At 43.4% G+C, this 21,902-nt stretch overlaps 1 protein-coding gene across 3 annotated transcripts in view; it reads right to left on the minus strand.

Moving 5' to 3' along the window:
* Nucleotides 1-631: 631 nt before the first annotated feature.
* Nucleotides 632-21,902, minus strand: part of LOC124291782 (beta,beta-carotene 15,15'-dioxygenase-like) — a 30,969-nt gene continuing 9,698 nt past the window's right edge. For all 3 annotated transcript variants that reach the window (XM_046728853.1, XM_046728854.1, XM_046728855.1), the window contains exons 8-12: nucleotides 13,376-13,533; nucleotides 10,927-11,029; nucleotides 8,032-8,132; nucleotides 5,666-5,777; nucleotides 632-1,512 (exon numbers count right to left, since the gene is read on the minus strand). In XM_046728853.1, coding sequence (XP_046584809.1) covers nucleotides 1,358-1,512; nucleotides 5,666-5,777; nucleotides 8,032-8,132; nucleotides 10,927-11,029; nucleotides 13,376-13,533 — 629 coding nt within the window. In that variant the 3' untranslated portion in view covers nucleotides 632-1,357. The remainder of the gene's footprint in view (nucleotides 1,513-5,665; nucleotides 5,778-8,031; nucleotides 8,133-10,926; nucleotides 11,030-13,375; nucleotides 13,534-21,902) is intronic.

A 21,902-nucleotide genomic window follows, 5' to 3' on the forward strand; every position in this document is an offset into this window, starting at 1 on the left:
TAGCATACGTGATACGCTTATTCCGGCGGATCTGAAATGATGTTTTACAAGAACACCACACACATAGACAACCAAACCGCTTCTCTCAGCGCCAGAACCTAATTCACTTCGTGCTGAAACCAACCCGACCATATCCCATCAGCCAAATGTCCACGACTAGCCTCTGCACTGATCCTGGTGAATGATGCACAAGATTGGTAGCTGAGTAATGGATGGCGGCGGATGGGTGGGAGAGAGGAGGACAGTCAGCTGTACAATAGTAGTGCTGTCTGTTCATCTAGCTAGGAATAACGAAGAGTCGGGTCCATGGGGTGGGAGGGCGGGGGCTTGGGAACTTGGGGTGGGCAGGGATGGTGGGTTGTGGTCAGTGGGGTGGGAGGACGGGGGCTTGGGAACTTGGGGTGGGCAGGGATGGTGGGTTGTGGTCAGTGGGGTGGGAGGACGGGTCTTGGGAACTTGGGGTGGGCAGGGGTGGTGGGTAGTGGTCAGTGGGGTGGGAGGACGGGGGCTTGGGAACTTGGGGTCGGCAGGGGTGGTGGGTAGTGGTCAGTGGGGTGTTTCACAGTTTCTGAAAATGAAGAAAATCCCTGGGCTCCTTTTCATCATATTTTTAATTATAATTAAGGCGGCGTTTTTCTGTAAAACATGTTTATTTCAGAGACAAGATGTTAGTCTAGGGTGGTGGGGGTCACGGTGTTCTGTGTTGCACCGTCACGTAATGCAATCACCCCTATTTGTGATGCCACCATTTGTTTTGTTTGATATTTAACGCCATACTCAACAATATTCAAGCCATGTGGCAGAGGTCTGTTTGGACTAGACAATCCAGTGATCAACCTCATGAGCATCGATCTACACAATTGGGATACGATGACATGTGTCGACCAAGGCTGACCACCCGATCCCGTTAGTCGCCTCTTGTGACAAGCATGGGTTACTGTAGACCAATTCTAACCCGGATCTGCACGTGTATGTCACTTTTAGGGCATAGTGTCTTCAAACCGCGAAACACTGACGTGAAACTGCAGCGTAAAGCATAGCATTCATTTGTAAATATGAAATATATGAAATTACTTGAATATAAGAATTCATTGACAGATGCATAAGCATACAAGCGCACACAATCATAAAAAGAACAACACCGGTCATGTTCCTACACGATGCAATATGGAGGGCACAGTTGATTCACGGGGGTTGTTGAATGTTCTGTCTTTGATGACGTGATCCCCCCAAAGTCGATTGAGTTTTTAACTGTTGTGCCTTTGATGATATAATTTCCAAGAATCAATGAGGATATTGAATGTTCTGCCTTTGAAACCTCCATAGATACCATGTTCCTCAGATCACACAGTCACCCTTACTGCCCCTCGCGGAAGACGCCATGTTGATCTCTGGGGAACCGGATCCCCGGGAACACCACCCTGGCCACCTCCTGCAGGGTCCCTGCATCCAGGATGAGGAGGAAGTCCTCCTGATCCTCCCCCACAGTTCCCACCACCGACAGCAACACCCCTGCAGCGACATTATACCAAAAACGACATCATACAATTAATTATAACTCTTGAGTATAGGGTTTCAAATCACAATAATGACCTCTTATGGAAACAACTGACTGGCTGATTCAAAGCGGAAGCTAAAGACAGTAGAAATCATTGTCCACAGGAGTGTTTTCATTGTAATATATTGTCTACCAGAGCTTGGTTTTGCAATATGGTAATGAATATATGAGAAGGAGGACAATTACTGAAGTGAAATGAGCGTTCATGGGTGAGGAATGTGATATAGGTACTGGACTACTTGTGGAGATCCCAACGTGTATAGATATAAGACTGCGTCTGGCAATCTGTTTCAGGTGTTGGTTAGGGTCACCTGTTTCAGGTGTTGGTTAGGCTCCCCTGTTCCAGGTGTTGGTTAAGGTCACCTGTTTCAGGTGTTGGTTAGGGTCACCTGTTTCAGGTGTTGGTTAGGGTCCCCTGTTCCAGGTGTTGGTAGGGTTCCCTGTTAAGGTCCCCTGTTTCAGGTGTTGGTTAGGGTCACCCTGTTAGGGTCCCCTGTTTCAGGTGTTGGTTAGGGTCCCTGTTTCAGGTGTTGGTTAGGGTCACCTGTTTCAGGTGTTGGTTAGGGTCCCTGTTCCAGGTGTTGGTTAGGGTCACCTGTTTCAGGTGTTGGTTAGGGTCCCCTGTTTCAGGTGTTGGTTAGGGTCCCCTGTTTCAGGTGTTGGTTAGGGTCCCCTGTTTACAGGTGTTGGTTAGGGTCCCCTGTTTCAGGTGTTGGTTAGGGTCCCCTGTTTCAGTTTTGGTTAAGGTCCCCCTTTTCAGGTGTTGGTTAGGGTCCCCTGTTTCAGGTGTTGGTTAGGGTCCCCTGTTTCAGGTGTTGGTTAGGGTCCCCTGTTTCAGGTGTTGGTTAGGGTCCCCTGTTTCAGGTGTTGGTTAGGGTCCCCTGTTCAGGTGTTGGGTAGGGTCCCCTGTTCCAGGTGTTGGTTAGGGTCCCCTGTTTCAGGTGTTGGTTAGGGTCCCCTGTTTCAGGTGTTGGTTAGGGTCACCTGTTTCAGGTGTTGGGTAGGGTCCCCTGTTCCAGGTGTTGGTTAGGGTCCCCTGTTTCAGGTGTTGGTTAGGGTCACCTGTTTCAGGTGTTGGTTAGGGTCACCTGTTTCAGGTGTTGGTTAGGGTCCCCTGTTTCAGGTGTTGGTTAGGGTTCCCTGTTTCAGGTGTTGGTTAGGATCACCTGTTTCAGGTGTTGGTTAGGGTCCCCTGTTTCAGGTGTTGGTTAAGGTCCCTGTTTTAGGTGTTGGTTAGGGTCCCCTGTTTCAGGTGTTGGTTAAGGTCACCTAATTCAGGTGTTGGTTAAGGTCACCTGTTTTAGGTGTTGGTTAGGGTTCCCTGTTTCAGGTGTTGGTTAGGATCACCTGTTTTAGGTGTTGGTTAGGGTCCCCTGTTTCAGGTGTTGGTTAAGGTCACCTAATTCAGGTGTTGGTTAGGGTCCCCTGTTTCAGGTGTTGGTTAAGGTCACCTAATTCAGGTGTTGGTTAAGGTCACCTGTTTTAGGTGTTGGTTAGGGTTCCCTGTTTCAGGTGTTGGTTAGGATCACCTGTTTTAGGTGTTGGTTAGGGTCCCCTGTTTCAGGTGTTGGTTAAGGTCACCTAATTCAGGTGTTGGTTAAGGTCACCTGTTTTAGGTGTTGGTTAGGGTCCCCTGTTTCAGGTGTTGGTTAAGGTCACCTAATTCAGGTGTTGGTTAAGGTCACCTGTTTTAGGTGTTGGTTAGGGTTCCCTGTTTCAGGTGTTGGTTAGGATCACCTGTTTTAGGTGTTGGTTAGGGTCCCCTGTTTCAGGTGTTGGTTAAGGTCACCTAATTCAGGTGTTGGTTAAGGTCACCTGTTTTAGGTGTTGGTTAGGGTTCCCTGTTTCAGGTGTTGGTTAGGATCACCTGTTTTAGGTGTTGGTTAGGGTCCCCTGTTTCAGGTGTTGGTTAAGGTCACCTAATTCAGGTGTTGGTTAAGGTCACCTGTTTTAGGTGTTGGTTAGGGTCCCCTGTTTCAGGTGTTGGTTAAGGTCACCTAATTCAGGTGTTGGTTAAGGTCACCTGTTTTAGGTGTTGGTTAGGGTTCCCTGTTTCAGGTGTTGGTTAGGATCACCTGTTTTAGGTGTTGGTTAGGGTCCCCTGTTTCAGGTGTTGGTTAAGGTCACCTAATTCAGGTGCTGGTTAAGGTCACCTGTTTTAGGTGTTGGTTAGGGTTCCCTGTTTCAGGTGTTGGTTAGGATCACCTGTTTCAGGTGTTGGTTAAGGTCCCCTGTTTCAGGTGTTGGTTGGGGTCCTCTCTTTCAGGTGTTGGGTACTCGTCTACTCATTCAGATGTTTGTTCATAGTCAGCCTTTTGAGGCGTTGGTCGAAGGCCAGGTTAGTGGTCTTCTTTGCCATGCTGGGATTGTGTCTGTCTTATAACTTTCGGGTTTATGAACATATGTAAACACAAACCGACAATGTCAGAGGCAAACCAGTCTCGATTACCCGCCGAAACAGAATCAAGTGGCTAGACCTATTTAAATGATGAGTGTAATATCGCGGTGAAATGTACATGACCGGGTCAGTGGAAGTCAGAGATGACACTGTTCTTCATTGGCAATTTTCCAGCAATATCAAGGCGTCGGACACCATGTTGGGAATCGAACCCAGGTCTTCGGCGAACGTGTTAACCACTAGGCTATACCACCGCTCCTGTAATACTGTGAAAGCGACGTTATAACAACCTCGCTCACTCACTCATCATTCCATAGGTGTCTCCGCTTCCAATATCATGATTCATGTCTTTACGCTCGCTTCCTGGACGACTCTCATAACAGTACATTTTATGTATACACAAGAGAGAGCCATATATCAGCTTTACGTCCGCCGAACCAGCGACCTCTGTTCACGCTATACATCGACCACCACAGAGTATATCCAGGGTTACACAACTGTCGGCAGGGACACACATTGTACCAACAACTAAATGACGTCGACGCACATAAACATCCCCTCAGTGACAATATAAACCATGGAGCTGGGAGCTGTATGAATATTACATCAAAGGTCTCAACTAAACAATATTTTATTTGTGAAATATCATCCCCCAAAGAACGTAGCGCCAGCGTGACATTAATGCCTGATTCTTTTCGGAGATCAGGTGTGTAGCGCTCCTAATGCCGGAGTCCCTGGAGATTCCTACTCCCAAATAACAACCTTGATGAACATTAATCTCATCCCCCTTCCTACGTCCATCAATAACAAGGTTCCAAGGCCGTGGAGTGAATCTCACACCGGATGATGGCAATATATAACAATATATACCTCACCAAACAGGGTTACAGGAACAATGTCACCTTCATGTGTTATCATCAAACCTTCGGGACACTGGCAACTCTGGAATGGTGCTCCAAAGTGGATTGTAAAAGTTATTACTTTTGAAACATATTTTGGGGCTGACATTTCATATCCTGGGGAGGGAGATACGAGGGAACGGGGAGAGGGCAAGGGGGGAAGGCGGCGAAGAGAAGATAGGAAAGGGAAGGAGGGTAAGGGAAGTGGGGAGAAGGGAAGATAGAAAGAAGAAGAGGCGGAAAAGGGAAGAGAAAAGGATGGAGCAGAAATGAAGTGGGAAGAATGGAAGGCACAGAAGGGAAGGCGGAGAAGTGGAAGGGGAAGAGATAAGCCAAGGGAAGGGGAGAAGGGATGGAAGACGGTAGGAGGCGGGAAAGGAAGGCAAGGAATGGGGAGAGGGGAAAGCGGAGAAGGTAATGCGGAGAAACGGAGTCGAGGGAAGAAGGGATGGCATAAACTAATGGAAGAGAAGTGGAGAAAAGGGAGAAGGGAAGACGGAGAAAGGAAGGCGGAGAATGGAAGGAGAGAAAGGGAAGGCAAAGGAAATGGGGAGGGACCATTGTTTATCGAGTCATAATCTTATATTCTCTTCAGTAAGAGCGAAACAAATCCATTTCTTCTTATCACATTCTTGACCATGAATAGCTTTACTTGTTAAACGTTTCATAGCACTTAACTGTAGTATTGCTGACTTCAACCTACTACAGGGCGGTACTACCGCTTAGTACACAACACCCTGTTATATTAGTGTCTACTCCCATTGCCACCACGGAGCTCAAATATTGCGTTTACCTTCACCCACTACCTACCGTCATCTTCACGTGAAGGTGAAGGTCGCGGCACAAAGATGGCTTCGGAAGGGAAGCATCCGTCCTCACACCATTTCACGGTCGTCTTCTCGTTGATATCAAGCTTGAATATCTGAAAACAAAGGAACAGTATTAATTCTTTTTTTCAGAAAGAATCATTCAATCGTCTGTAGTCAGGCAATGTCTAATAATATATGAAATCAAATACAAAAATACCGCAGAAAGAATCTGCTAAAAAAACATACGCCATTAACGATCGCTTTAGACAAAAAGACGTATCTTTTATCTCCGACCGTTGTTGCATTTAATCAATAAAAACGGCAACTTAAAATGAATACATTATTTACAGCGACATCCCATACTTTAATAATGCACATCACAAAGATACTGCCAAGAACATCCGCATCAATCATGCCTGTTACACTTGCCCTTTCTGAGTTTGTCAATACCGAGAATGCGTATGTATTGATGATAAATGACTTGTAAATACATTTCTAAAAATTGAAATACGAGTCTCGCTGAGCACCCTACAAATGAGGCTGTTTAGTCCGATGGCAGATTAGTCAAACGCCGCCATGCTAATCACTGAACGCATTAGTTATTGTGGGATGGTGTTACTTACGCCCGACGCAAAGTAAAACAAATGATTCATGCGGTTACGTTCAGGTTTATTCATTTTGTTTTTTTCGTAACAAATCGTTGAATTACGTCAATCTCTGAAGGCGAACGAAAAATCAATCTGTTTTATGAGTAAAGTTAATTGGATTTGGAAAAACTACTCCCTCCTGCCTGAAGCAGTGTGGTCGCCATGTCTTTAATTGGGCTAATTGTGTCTTGAAAAAAGTTACACAAACCAATAAGAAAAAGTTCAGACTTTGCCTTTTGGGTTACCATTGTGTTGACGTCTCGGTGTGTTCTGCTGTGTAGAGAAGTGGAGCAGGTGATGCAGTTGTTGTAGTAGACGCAGCTGCAGTTGCAGTAACATTAGCAGTAGTAGTAGTAGTAGTAGTAGTAGTAGTAGTAGTAGAGTAGCAGTTGCAGTTTCAGGAGTATCAGTAGTAGTAGTAGTAGCAGTAGCAGTTGTAGCAGTAGCAGTAGTAGTGGTAGTGGTAGTAGTAGTAGTGGTAGTAGTAGTAGTAGTAGTGGTAGTAGTAGTAGTAGTGGTAGTGGTGGTAGTAGTAGTAGTAGTAGTAATAGTAGTAGTAGTAGTAGTACAGTAGCAGTTGCAGTTTCAGCAGTAGCAGTAGTAGTGGTAGTAGTAGTAGTAGTAGTAGTGGTAGTAGTAGTAGTAGTGGTGGTAGTAGTAGTAGTAGTAGTGGTGGTGGTAGTAGTAGTAGTAGTGGTAGTAGTAGTAGTTGTAGTGGTAGTAGTAGTAATTGTGGTAGTAGTAGTTGTCGTGATAGTGTTAGTAGTAGCAGTAGTAACAGGAGTACTAGAAGTGGTAGTAGCTGTAGCAGCAGGAGTGAGTGAGTGAGTTTAGTTTTACGCCGCTTTTAGCAATATTCCAGCAATGTCACGGCGGGGGACACCAGAAATTGGCTTCATACATTGTACCCACGTGGGGAATCGAACCCGGGTCTTCTGCATGACGAGCGAACGCTTTAACCACTACGCTATCCCACCGCCCAGCAGCAGGAGGGGATTAGGAGTAGTGGTAGTAGTATTGGTGAGTGAGTTAAGATTCATATTAACATCGATAATAGTTCAGTCATTTCGTAACTAAAAACTCATTCATTCATAATAAATAGGGTAATATTATAATATTTGTCGAGAAAGGCCAGTAAAATAACTAGATTATCACAATTAGATATTTAAAAATAGTACGTAACTTTAACACCACAATTCAGAACAATACAATTATATAAAAACGGGCTATAGATCGCCAACAATAGTAGAGTCAGTAGTTGTAGCGGTGGTGGTAGTAGCCGTCGCAATAGTGGTAGTGGTAGCAGGGGTGTTAGTACTCGTGGCAATAGTGGTAGTGGTAGCGGTGGTGGTAGTATCCGTTGCAATAGTGGTAGTGGTAGCAGGGGTGGTAGTACCCGTGGCAATAGTGGTAGTGGTAGCAGGGGTGGTAGTACCCGTGGCAATAGTGGTAGTGGTAGCGGTGGTAGTTGTGTTCTAGGGATGTATGCGTGTAGTATTGATGGTGATGTATCTGGTGTTGTTAGTGCTGGTGTTGGGATTTTGGAAATGTTGTGAGTTGGGTGGGGTTGACGTTGCTGGTTTCTGGTGATGTTCAAAGGTCTGCAGTTGTTGTTTGAGTTGTGATAATGGCGTTGTTGTCTGTGGTGAAGGTGACGGTTTTGCAGTTGGTAACAATGTTCTTAATGGTGTCTGCTAGCCATCACTATACAGGTACGTACTGCAGGCATATTGGCCGGCGCTGCCTGGAGCCCTGTCCCGTACACGAAGCGGTACTTCCTGCCATTGACCATGGGGTAGTTGATAACCGGAAGGTCCATAGCTGAAGCAAGGAGGGAGTTCCCATCAGTACAGACAGACTACATGACATACGTTAACATTCGCAAACTCTCGATACCACTCGCAGACAATTCCCATGCTTGTCCTCGCTTATCTAGGTTCATCTACTCTCTAAACCCGTCAACGCTTATCTGCGCATGTCTGCCCTCGTATAGGTTCGTTAATACCAGTATACTTTTGCATACTGCGGTGGCAGGCCACAGTCGGCAAGTCATGTCCACCTTGATACATCTAGCAACACATTTCAGCGCTCGTCAACGCTTGTACACACTCGATTGAACCTCAACAATTCGAACACTTCTTGATGGAGTCATCAAGGAACAATGTCCTGTTGCCGCTTTTTCATCCTTCAAAGATTTCATATTCATCCACGTTGGGCAAAGTTAACCTAAATGCCCCCAAATGTAATTTACTTCTGTTAGTTTCCTCATTGATGAGGAGATCAAATCCCAACATTTAGAAACATCATAAGCTTGTTAACATTGTACTAAGCATTCACAAAGTCGGCATCTGCAAATAAGCTCTTTGCATATTTTCTTTATATAATTAGCCCTTGATCATACACTGTTACAAATATACCGTTATGTTACTATCTGATGGGCAGATTGAGTGTGTGTAAGTCATTACCAAGCGTATGTACACAAAAAAATTCTCGTCAATTGGTATCTCATATAAATGAGTTTGTACATGCGCTCTGTTATGCGATTAGGGTGGGACAGTAATTGCTAATTGAGCAAACCGCTATTTCTCCTACTTAACGGACAACCCGTAAGTTAATTACACGCAGACACAAACATTAAGATCAACGTTCTAGAAATCTTCCGCAATCACGTTACAGCAAAAATCAGATACGGCACGACCTTTTGTTATTAATGTGCAAAATGCATGCAGGGAATCTTTTTATCGAAATGCATTTGAAGCCTTGGTTGCTCAAGCCCTGCCTAAAGTGACTCGTGTCTATTAAACAGGGTTAAATAGCCCATTACATCCTAGAGGCGAGCTGGGAGGCTATTGATAGAAGTAATCTCCCATGGCCATCGTCGCCGTAATTTGCAGTAAATGATAAGATGGACGCTGCAACCGGTGCAAAGGTAGACGCTGTCGTGAGATAAGGGAAGATGAAGGCTGATGTCAGCCCCTACCTGTGTTTAACACCTGTCAGGTGCAAATCACCAGTTCATACTTGATCTTATCCTACGCTGATCGATTGTGCTCGGCGTCGTGATGGAGTTTTTCGGTTAAAGTAATGGTGAACCCGGATGTTTCGTTTCATCAACTTTCAGAGTATCATTGGCAACGAAACAGACCCAGAAATGCCCTTAATAAGACTGAAACGCAGCGTGACTGTTGACGTATCAGTCAGGCTCTGGATTAGGCTCTGTCAGGTGGTTGAGATTAGGCTCTGTCATGTGGACAGGACGGTGATGGGTGTTGACTGGAGCAATAGGATCACAATACAAAGGACAATCCATTTTGGTAATCTCTGAAATCAATGTTATTAGCTTCCAACAGGGATTAGTGATAAAACATTGGCCAATCTATGCATTAATCAGCCACATTTGGGCAAATATATATCAAGATTAATGTTTTCTCATCAATAACAGTCAGACTTACCCGATGCTGAAATTCAGGGCGCATCAACTCAGACCCATCTGTTTGATGACGTCTCACCCTTCCCTGCTGAATATGTTCTACATTACATACATTCTAAAAAGGACAAAAGGATTCCGACTAAATCCGGATTCACAATTTTCCCTATGACCGAGACATGGGTTCCGGTATTGGTCCAGCCGCCCCTTTCCCTTTTATGCGACTACCGCATAGCTTGTCGTTAACATGGTCTTACACGTAAAGATCCGGGTTAACATTGGCCTTCAGTAACCCGTGCTTGTCGTAAGAGGCGACTAACGGGATCAGATGGTCAGGCTCGCTGGCTTTTGTTTTGTTTTGTTTTGTTTTTGTTTGTTTTTGTGTGTGTGTGTGTGTGTGTGTGTGTGTGTGTGTGTGTGTGTGTGTGTGTGTCTGTGTGTGTGTGTGTGTGTCTGTGTGTGTGTGTGTCTGTGAGATATGTGTACCCCTCAGGGATATTGTTGAGAAATTGTTAAATAGGTGTAAAAACCCGGTCACTCCAAACAACGTTGAGTTGAGAGATCATTCAGATACTCATGGTTAGTAGGTTAGCCGAGCGGTAAAAGCGTTCACTCATCATGACAACGACCGGGTTCGATCCCCGTCTATTATTCATGCCCTGGACGTGAATGTAACTTGAAATATGCTAAAACGGCATACAACTAAACTCATTCACTTTTGCAGCCATTTTTCTTCCTTCCAAAAGCAGGATCGATAAGCCCATATTGTCAAGAGCCGTGAAGGTCCGGGTTAGAATTGGTCTTCAGCAACCCATGCTAGACTGAGGATCGGGTGGTCACATGTCATCGGTTCCAAATTGCGTAGATCGATGCTCATCCTGTTGATCACAGGATTGTCTGGTCCAGACTCGATTAATAACATACAGCCGCCATATAGCTCGAATATTGCTGATTGAGGCGTTAAACAACAGACAGACAAGGACTTACGACAATCGTAGTCTGACGACGTATTTGTGTGATCAGGCCCTGGACCCATATGCACAAAGTGAGGCTATTCTATTGTAATTATATCATTTAACACAGCCTGACGATGGTTAAAGCGCTAAGACACCTTTGTGACAGTGATCCCGAAAGTTGGAGTCCTTAAAACGGGGTTTACATGCATTTAAATCACTTGTGTCTACCTACATTGTTCAGACAGGGCTTGGTACTTGCAGAATACCTTCTTCTTCCTCAGCACAGCCGTGGCATCAGTGTCAGGAAGAGTCACAAGGTTGCTGTCTGGTTCTGTCTGGAAATGAAAAGCATCACGCATCAACAAACTGATTCCTGTGATGTATACGTGACACAATAGGATAGCCTTCCAGAGTCTAACATTACGAAGACGAAGCCTACAAACAGATCAGCTCCAGTATTAGAGGGACCTACATCCGTCCCTCGGTTCCTAGGTCCCCACAGCTGCCCTCAGTTCCTAGGTCCCACCACAGCTGCCCTCAGTTCCTAGGTCCCCACAGCTGCCCTCAGTTCCTAGGTCCCCACAGCTGTGCATTTCATTACCATACTCACCATGTGAACTAGGGATATTTATTGTATGTATATAATAAAACCCACGATGTACGTTTTACTTGATATACTACATGGAATGTGTTTATATGGTGTAAACATCTTGGAATCTAAACATCTAAATGTCCTAGTATCAGCTTAGAATGACGATGGACATGTGTGGCAGTTTGGCCAAGGCTGTAACCTGTAACTGTTGTTCTGTGATAGTGGAATGCAGACTCTGTAGGATGTACTGTAGGACATACTGTAGGATATACAGTTAGGAACAAACGTAGATCTCCGAAACACTCAGCATTGTAATTCAGTAACTTCTTTAAGTGGCGTGTAGCTGGTATGATAATTGTAATTATCTTACCTACGACGTATCACTTGCATGATAACAGTGTTCGCATCTACATCGAAACATCGCATTTATTGCATTAATGAAGTTGTCTATCCATTAAATAATTAAATGTTCCACTTCATGTCAATTCAAGTAAAGAGTTACGAGTGCAGCACAGATTATATACACAGAAAAGTGAACATTTATAGACGTCAGCTTGGTAATAGGAGGGACACGACGTTTCTGCCTATATACTTACTACTTTCATCAGGTGAATGAAACAGGGAAGCAGATGTATGTATAAGTACCTGTGGTACCTGCTACCCAGCTTTCATACATCTGATGGGTGCGGTGGGGTAGCCCAGTGGTTAAAGCGTTTGCTCGTCACGCAAAAGACCCGGGTTCGATTCCCCACGTGGGTACAATGTGTAGAGCCCATTATCATTTGATAACAATCAGTTCTCATATCACAGAAGCGCCCGACCTTGGCTATGCAATGCATTCAAAAGTTTGTATTTCCCAACATTAGACTGACTAAGATAATGAAACATATTTTGAGAGGTATGATGTCTCTTGGAATTGGATCTGATTCATATTTTGAATATTTTTACTCGGTAGGAAGTAATATTTCGAACATGAGAAGCTTGTCTCCCGTACTGAGACAAGTGGTCGACGCGGCGGAGACTTGATACAAAACTATTTAAACAAGTGCATCTAAACAACCACAGGCTACTATAAACCATCAGAAATATGCCAGCTAATACGGAGGTCAGAACATGTTCCGATAGATTATTGAGGGACACTGTCATTGAAGTGGTTGTCGAGTTAATACGCTTTGAGAGTCAGTTTATCAACTACTCAGCGGGACTATGCACTAAAAGCAGACCATTTGATCAAGAGCGATCTAATATGGCAAAACTACCCAGTCAGAGCAATACTTAATTATCCCAATCAGGTTACTAATCTCTTCATCAATGTGTTCTGTTTGATTGGCATTTTAGAAGTTGATGAATAGTAAGAAAAGTACAATACTTCATGGACAACGACTTCTTGATTTTATTATGATGCGACGTTTCGGTGTGGATTCTTATACCTTTGGCAAGCAAGAGAGTTATCCATAAAGTACTGTACTTTTCTTACTCTTCGTCAGTATGCATGCCTATGGACTTGTATCGTAGTGCACGTCGTTAAAGGGCGACATGCTACAGGTATGTGTGCTGATGACGTCGGAGAGTGGGAGGTGAAGATCACTTTCTAAACGTTACCATTAATCTAGGACTGGATAGATTATGTACTTGTCAGTTTTATCAGTCCGCTCTTGTCACTGATAACCCTAGGGTCACGGGTTGATATACGTCCCTCGTACCCCACTGTGGTCGGAAGAGTCTGGGGGTCAGCTAAATTGGATCTACTGTTCAGATCTACTGTTGACTGATAGCGTGCCATAGTGCATGTCTGTCAGTCATTGTTGTGCGTGGTCCCGACTCAAATATTACCAGGTGATAAAGACTCAATATTACCTGCGGCGTAAAACTAGATTCACCAAACCAGTGGTAAGGGAAACCCGAAAATCTTTACCAGGTTTGTGGGGATACCTTTAGGGCGGACAAACCTAAACACATTGTCTTCAACGTAAGAAGTTAGGGCAAGGGAGAAAATGCCTTTTTGCAATTCACTCTTATAAAGGAAGTACAAAAAACTGTAAACGTTTTGCAGTCAGTATTGAGCTTAGAGACATTTCACTAGCCGTACGTCTATGTCTACTTCCAGAGGCAAGACGTATCTCCATGGGTAAGGGCGTGGCAGGTTCTGGATGACCTCCTCTGCTTTGTCAGTGGTGAGAAGTTCCATTTCGAACTTGTCGAGGATGTCACCGACATGGAAGCCGCAAACATCGACCACCAGGTGCCCTGTGAAGAAAGAAAACTTGTACAAAATGATATAAAGATTGAAAACACTGACACCAGACAAAATCAGACAATATTCCAGCTAGATGGTGGCGGTCTGTAAATAACTGAGTCTGGACCAGATAATCCAGTGAGCATCAATCTAGGCAATTGGGATACGATGGGTTGTGTCAACCAAGTCAGCGAGCCTGACCACCCGATACCGCTAGTCGCCTCTTACGACAAGCGTTGGTTGCTGAAGACATTTCTAACCCAGATCGTCACAGGTAGGAGTCATCACGAGTTGATAGTGCTTAATGAATGCATAATCTTGACATGGTCGGGATCGTGCAATTGACTGCTTTAGCAGTTTGAGATATTTTATGAACATGGAAAGAGTTTTTTGTAGCTCTTATTCACCTCACTATTGTGAAAAAACCAAAAGCTTGCTTTCATTCGTTTAAGAGAAGACACAAAATGTAAATCTTTGAAAGCCCAAGAAATACGACAGCATTAATTTGATACAAACCATCTGAATACGTATGTTTACATCAAATTTGTCCCAGTTTCCAAAGTTTCCAAAGAATAATACATAGTTAATCTTTTTTAAAATTCAGCGATATATTTCAATTAAAAAACTCCCGCAGAATGTTTTCGCTTAAAAGAATTAGCCCGTCTAGTAATCAAATTTAACGGTTCATACATAAGGTAACGGTACAATGAGATAGATACCATTAATTCCGACGAAACTCTAAGCGAGTCTAAAACATGGGGACAATAAAAGCAGACCTGGTTCCGACTTTATGGCGAACGATGTCCGAGTACAGAATAAAAACATTTGTTAGCAGTCTGGCTGCTATTGTGTACACCCTAAGTAAAACAGATGAACTCTTAGAATGTTAGGTGTTGGATGGGATGATACCGTCCTATTATTGATCCTAAACAGTTCTGTATGTACCCTCATGTATAATACATTGATACTATTGACTGTATCAATATGCATGCTCATGCATGCATACCGGAGTTTCAGATATACATAAATGCATGAACATAAACTGACGTACAAAAGAAACTACACATATGGTTTGGGGTGATTATTTGAACATTAATCTCAAAGCACTTGCACACTTTCTTTTGTGCGTCAAGGTTCATGATATTACTGCATGTTTGAGACTCGTGAAAGCACATATGCACTTGAGACGTGCTTGAACGATTAAACTGCAAAACACATATGGAGTATTTAGAAAAAACAGGAAATTGAGCGTTGGGTGATATGATCTTATGGTAGTCATTCCTTCTTCTAAGGCGGGCCAGGTTATAAGGGAGGTCAGCTCTGAACAATTACAGGGGAAGTGTGGCGCGTTGACTCGATCGACCTGGGTGTGGCCCGTCGATCAGAGACTTGGGGATAGGTGAGACGGCCACTCTACCGATTATCTCATTCAGCCAGCATGCCTGACATTTGGCTGACCGAGACAGTCGACATTCAACTGTATGATATAGCTTATATAGCATGTTCTGTGTGTGGTGCCATACACGTCGCTGATAAAGTACTCGAACATCGTTTAGCTGATAATCTACGAACAGTATTAGGATTTCTCATGAGTGAGAAACCGTTCTGAGAGAATTGGTATCACACTAGTCTGTCCCACAGTCCCTGAACCACATTATTTCCCCTTCTTCCCAGCCCTTTCTGCAATGCTAAAGCCCTAATGAAGTAACTCTGGATTTCCCCAGGTTCTGAATCACCCACTTTGCATCTTTCATTTGGGCTTCCCAAAGGAATTATTTGTTTCTGTCAAAATTATACATTTGTCGAGACTAAGCGTTAGTCTAGAAACACTCATATGCACGAGGTTGAATCCCAGGTTCGTGATTGGCTAAGCTATGGTGATGACCTAAGGTCAAATTATGACGGATTACTTTCCTTTAATGTACTAATAAGTTAGTAGTTCTACTGTAGAACTCTTTTACGTCATTCCCGAAACTTTGTGGTTTAGGGTGTTAGTATGGAATACTGTACGGGACATTCTCGCGATCTCGCATTCTCGCGATCTCGTCCTTTGGAAACAAGCTGAAAAAGGGCAAAAGTGCGAGAATGCGAGAATGCGAGATCGCGAGAACGCGAGATTTGGCCAAAATCTCGCGTTCTCGCGATCTCGCATTCTCGGTTTTGGTACATAGCACTTTTGTCAAAAGTCGAGATCGCGAGAATGCGACATTTGTACATGCTGTCAAATCTCGCATTCTCGCAATCTCGACTTGTCAAATATGGCCACAAAAACACGAAATCGCGAGAATGCGAGATCGCGAGAATGTCCCTTACAGTATTCATTATGTTAGTAAATGTTCTTGAATCTCATAATAGTTTATTGACACTTTTCGATTTGATTTCCACAGGTATGACGTTTGTGTGGAGATTCACAATAGGCATGGGTAGTAACCAGAAGGCCGGGTGACGTCATAGTTAAATGACCATTGGGTGATGTATTAATGCGCCATTGTGATCACGAGATTAGATGTCGTATGAATAACGTATGTCCATTCGTTTTGGGTGTGTAGGAATGAGATAACAACATTCGTCCACGTCAGATACGATTTCTGAGAATGACCTCTTTCACAACGTATCTGACCTGCTTTCACTCGTGAGATACGTTTTGAAACATGTGGTAAGATAAATGGTATCTGACAGACGCTCGTATTGTCATCTGTAGTAATCATTCACTGACAAACTTTTATCTAGTATTGGCATGTCACACTCTCATACATAATACGTATGGCCATACACACTCAGAATATTTACCTGTATGTGAATATTCAATATGAAAGTTTCATGTTATAGTTCATAGGTACCAGTCTTTAAGAAATATTTAAGGGACTCGTGGACGTTTCAGCAGTTAACTTTCAGTCTACAGTAAATCCTTCACGTCAATCAATACTTAAGCAGTTACATCATGCTCTTTCTAAGAAGACTTCAAAGAGCGTCAGATAACTCCATTATCGCCATAATCTTGATCAGAATACATGGCCTATTGTATACGTATAGTGCTTTTCAGATCTGGATTTGGTTTCATTAGGCGGTCCAAGACAATTTTAAATGTTAATGTGTTCATTAATCAGTTTCGTGTGCCTGCCAGAGATATATTTCAACAGAAATGGCAATTAGACATCATATCATCAGCCATATTTGTCAAACTTTATCAAACCTATGTGTGTATGGGTGTGTGTGTGGTGTGTTTGTGTATGTGCGTGCATGTGTGCGAGTGCGTGTGCGTGTACGAGTGCGAGCGCGAGTGCGAGTATGTGTGTTGATGTTTGATGCGTAACCGAAAAGACAAAAAACCCTTATGCAACTCCCTATCTTACTTGTACCTTACTGTCCCTTATAGTTTTATCTGAGAAACAATTTCGTTGCCCATGCGTGTGTTTATGACGGTGCCACCAATGGGCCAGGTTCAGCTTCCCAACACCGCTAGCCTCACTGTTCCATTTTGCTTGATAAATGCATGTTCCTGTTATAGTGGAAATCGTACAATTCCGCTTTCAGCTTTTACAGTTATGGAAAGGGTTTTGTGGCTTGTATATGTCCGTCTTGAATCACATGGATCTAACATCTTCCACAGATCCAACATAAAAAAACATTTGAAGATTCGGACATAATGCAGCTGTGGTGTTTGTCAGGTTTGGGATAAAGCACGCGCTGGAATACACCAGTTTTTTTTCTGCCTGTCTGTTCTGTTGTCAGTTTTCATTATCAATCAGGTGCAGCAGCTTACACTGGAACTCTCAAGACAAGGGGCAAAAACAAAATGTGTTTAGGATTCACGGGAACGGCATGCTCTGCACGACAGAAACGTGGTTGACGATACTGGAAATATGACTGTCACATAGATGAACAACATGTATGAACATCCAATGGTGTCCAGCGCTAACAGAGTGTGTGAGCGAGGTTCGTTTTACGCCGCAGTGAAGCGTATTTCGGTTTGATCTCAAGTGAGTGAGTGAGTTTGGTTTTAAACCGCAGTCAGCAATATTACAGCTATGAGGCGACGGTCTGTAAATAATCGAGTCTGTACCAGATAACCCAGTGATCAACAGAATCGATCTACGCAACTGGGAACCGTTGACGTGTGTGAACCAAGTCAGCGAGCCTTACCACCCGATCCCGTTAGTCGTCTCTTACGACAAGCATGGGTTACTGAAGACCAATTCTAACCCGGATCTTCACGGGTAGTTTCATGTTGAGGAAAGTCTGAATTGATGTTAGTCTTAAACGTTTACTACGTTGAAACCTACAAGAAGGGTATGGTGTTGATGACCTTTGTAACACGGTCAAGGCAAACGTGCCGTCATTGGTTTCTGTCACCGTCATAGGGGCGCACGTCTGCAGTGACAACACCGCCCCCACCGCTCCTGTGTTGGCCAAGTACACAAATACCGGATGTCTATCACCATCCAGCTCTTTTGTAACCCATTACAAGCAAATCATGGTTTCTTGTTGCCCAATAAATAACGATTAGCTGGTGTATTGGGGTATTATCGGCGGCTGACATTAATAATGGAGAATACCAACGTCAATTGGGGATAATACCCTGCTGTTACTGAAGTAGTCTGTGTCACAGTCCCTGAATTACACTATTTTCCCTTCCTACTAAAGCCCTACATGAAGCAGGTCCAGAATTCCTCAGGTTCTGAATCTATCTTCTCACTGGGGAACCTTTTCAATCTTGTTCATATAAAAAATATATGATAGTCAGAGACTATGGGTTAGGCTATAACTGAAGTAACATCATAAGGATGAGTGTAGTGTGTGAGTCAGACTTTCAGGATTCAGGATTCTACAACAGAGGGATCACCAGACATGGGCTTCAGATGTTGGGATTTGCAAACGGTGATCCAACGAGACAAACGAACACTTTGGCAGCTAGTCTACCCCAACGCAAGGTATCGTATGTAAGTCTAACAACGACTGTACACGTCAGTCAGTGAGGTGATGTAGTTTATACTTGGAGAACACCTGAACTATACTGATCCAAAACAGCACCAATGCTATGTAGGTGGACAAGTGGGTATGTGTCTGCCGGAGGCGGAAATCTTTTTGTTCGATCTCAATACAGCCATACGCTCTACACCATCACAGCCATACTCTCTACAACAATACAGCCATAAAGTCTCTACACCAATACAGCCATACTCTCTATATCGATACAGCCATACACTCTACATCAATACAGCCATACACTCTACATCAATACAGCAATACTCTCTACACCAATATACATCTCTATACTACAGCTACACCAATACAGCAATACTCTCTACACCAATACAGCAATACTCTCAACACCAATACAGCCATACTCTCTACACCAATACAGCCATACACTCTACACCAATACAGCCATACTCTCTACACCAATACAGACACATACTCTACACCAATACAGCCATACACTCTACACCAATACAGCCATACCAATACTCTACACCAATACAGCCATATACTCTCAACACCAATACAGCCATACTCTCTACACCAATACAGCCATACTCTCTCTACAGCCATAGTCTCTACATCAATACAGCAACTCTACATCAATACAGCCATGCTCTCACTACACCAATACAGCCATACTCTCTACACCAATACAGCCATATATATCGATACAATACACTCTATATCAAACAGCAATACTCTCAATACTTCTACATCAATACAGCCATACGCTCTACATCAATACTACACCAATACAATACACCAATACAGCCATACACTCATCCAATACTATCTACATCAATACAGCCATACTCTCTACACCAATACATACATAAACTCAATACAGGCAATGCAGCCATACACCAATACACCATTACGTACTGAATCAGAAATACATATTTCTACACCAATACTCTCTACTAACCAATACAGCCATACGCCTCTACGCAACCATACTCGCACCAATACAGCCATCCACTCTACACCAATACATACAGCCATACTTACCATACACCAATACAGCCATATAGCTCTACACCAATACAGCCAACACACTAATACATAGTCTCTACCAATACTTTCTACACTCAACCAATACAGCCATACTCTCTACACCAATCACATCCTTACACTACAATACAGCAATACAACCATACTCATCCACTCAGCAATACTCATATCCCCTACACCAATACAGCCATAGTCATACTACTCTACAATGCAATACACCAACATATGACACTACAGCCATACACCAATACAGCAATACTCTCTACACCAATACAGCAATACTCTCTATATCAATACAGCCAATACACTCTACATCAATACAGCCATTCTACACCAATACAGCCATATCTCTACACCAATACAGCCATACTCTCTACAGCCATCAATACAGCAATACAGCTCTACTCTACACCAATACAGCCATACTCTCTACACCAATACACCACATACTTCTACACCAATACAGCCATACTCTCTCACACAATATCAATGCAGCCATACTCTCTACATCAATACAGCCATACTACTCACTGTATGTTTATATCTCTACACACATCAATACAGCACTTACTTACTCACCTACATCAATACAGCCATACACTCTACACCAATACAGCCAGCCATCAATACAGCCATACTTTATATCAATACAGCCATACTACTCTACATCAACACAGCCATACTTCTACATCTACCATACAGCCATACTCTCTACATCAACTTACACGCAATAGCCAGCCATACTCTACATACACCTACAGCAAATGCCATTATCACTACACCAATACAGCCATACTCTCGCAATACAGTTATTCATCTACACCAATACATCAATACAGGCCTAACACTACACCAATCTGTCTCTTCAACTACACCAATACAGCCATCAATACAACCTCTACCAATACAGCAATCTGCACAATACAGCCATACCAATACCACGCTCTACACCAATACAGCCATGTCTCTACATCACTATCAATACAGCATACTCTACACCAATACAGCCATCAATACACTCTACACCAATACAGCCATAGTCTCTACACCAATACAGCAATACTCTACACCAAAATACAGCCAAACTCTCTACGCATCAATACAAACATAGGCTCTACACCAATACAGCCATCCACTCTCTACACCAATACTCATACAGCTCTACACCAATACAGCAATATCTCTCTACACCAATACAGCCATACACTACATCAATACAGTCAATGCCACTTACACTCTACACACAAATACAGCCATATACTCTCACACCAATACAGCCATACTCTCTACAGCAATACAGCCATACACTCTACACCAATACAGCCATACTCTCTACACCAATACAGCCATACTCTCTACACCAATACAGCAATACTCTCTACACCAATACAGCCATACACTCTACATCCAATACAGCCATACTCTCTACATCAATACAGCCATACTCTCTACACCAATACAGCCACACCAATACAGACATACTCTACACCAATACAGCCATACTCTCTACACCAATACAGCCATACTCTCTACACCAATACAGCCATACTCTCTACACCAATACAGCCATACTCTCTACACCAATACAGCCATACTCTCTACACCAATACAGCCATACTCTACACCAATACAGCCATACACTCTACACCAATACAGCCATACTCTCTACACCAATACAGCCATACTCACTCTACACCAATCTCTACAAACAATACCACTCTCTACACCAATACAGCCATACTCTCTACACCAATACAGCCATACTCTCTACACCAGCCATACTTCTACACCAACACAGCCATACCTTCTACACCAATACAGCCATATGGCTCTACACCAATACAGCCATACTACTCTGCCGCCTACATCCAATACACCGCAGCCACCAATACAGCAATACACCAATACAGCCATACTCTCTACACCAATACAGCCATACTCTCTACACCAATACACCATAATACAGTCTACACCAATACAGCAATAATCCACAGCAATACACCATACACCAATACAGCCATACTCTCTACACCAATACAGCCATACTCTCTACACCAATACAGCCATACTCTCTACACCAATACAGCCATACTCTCTACACCAATACAGCCATACTCTCTACACCAATACAGCCATACTCTCTACACCAATACTGTCTACACCAATACAGCCATACTCTCTACACCAATACTGTCTACACCAATACAGCCATACTGTCTACACCAATACAGCCATACTCTCTACACCAATAAAACCATACACTCGACACCAATGCAGCCATACTGTCTACAGCAATACAGTAATCCACTCTGCACCAATACACCAATCCGCTCTACACCTGCGTAGAATACCAACATTAGCAGCATCAATGGTATAGTGGCAATAA

Source organism: Haliotis rubra, unplaced genomic scaffold, assembly GCF_003918875.1.
Source record: "Haliotis rubra isolate DU_JTF1 unplaced genomic scaffold, ASM391887v1 Scf5, whole genome shotgun sequence".
In the NCBI taxonomy this organism is placed as follows: domain Eukaryota; kingdom Metazoa; phylum Mollusca; class Gastropoda; order Lepetellida; family Haliotidae; genus Haliotis; species Haliotis rubra.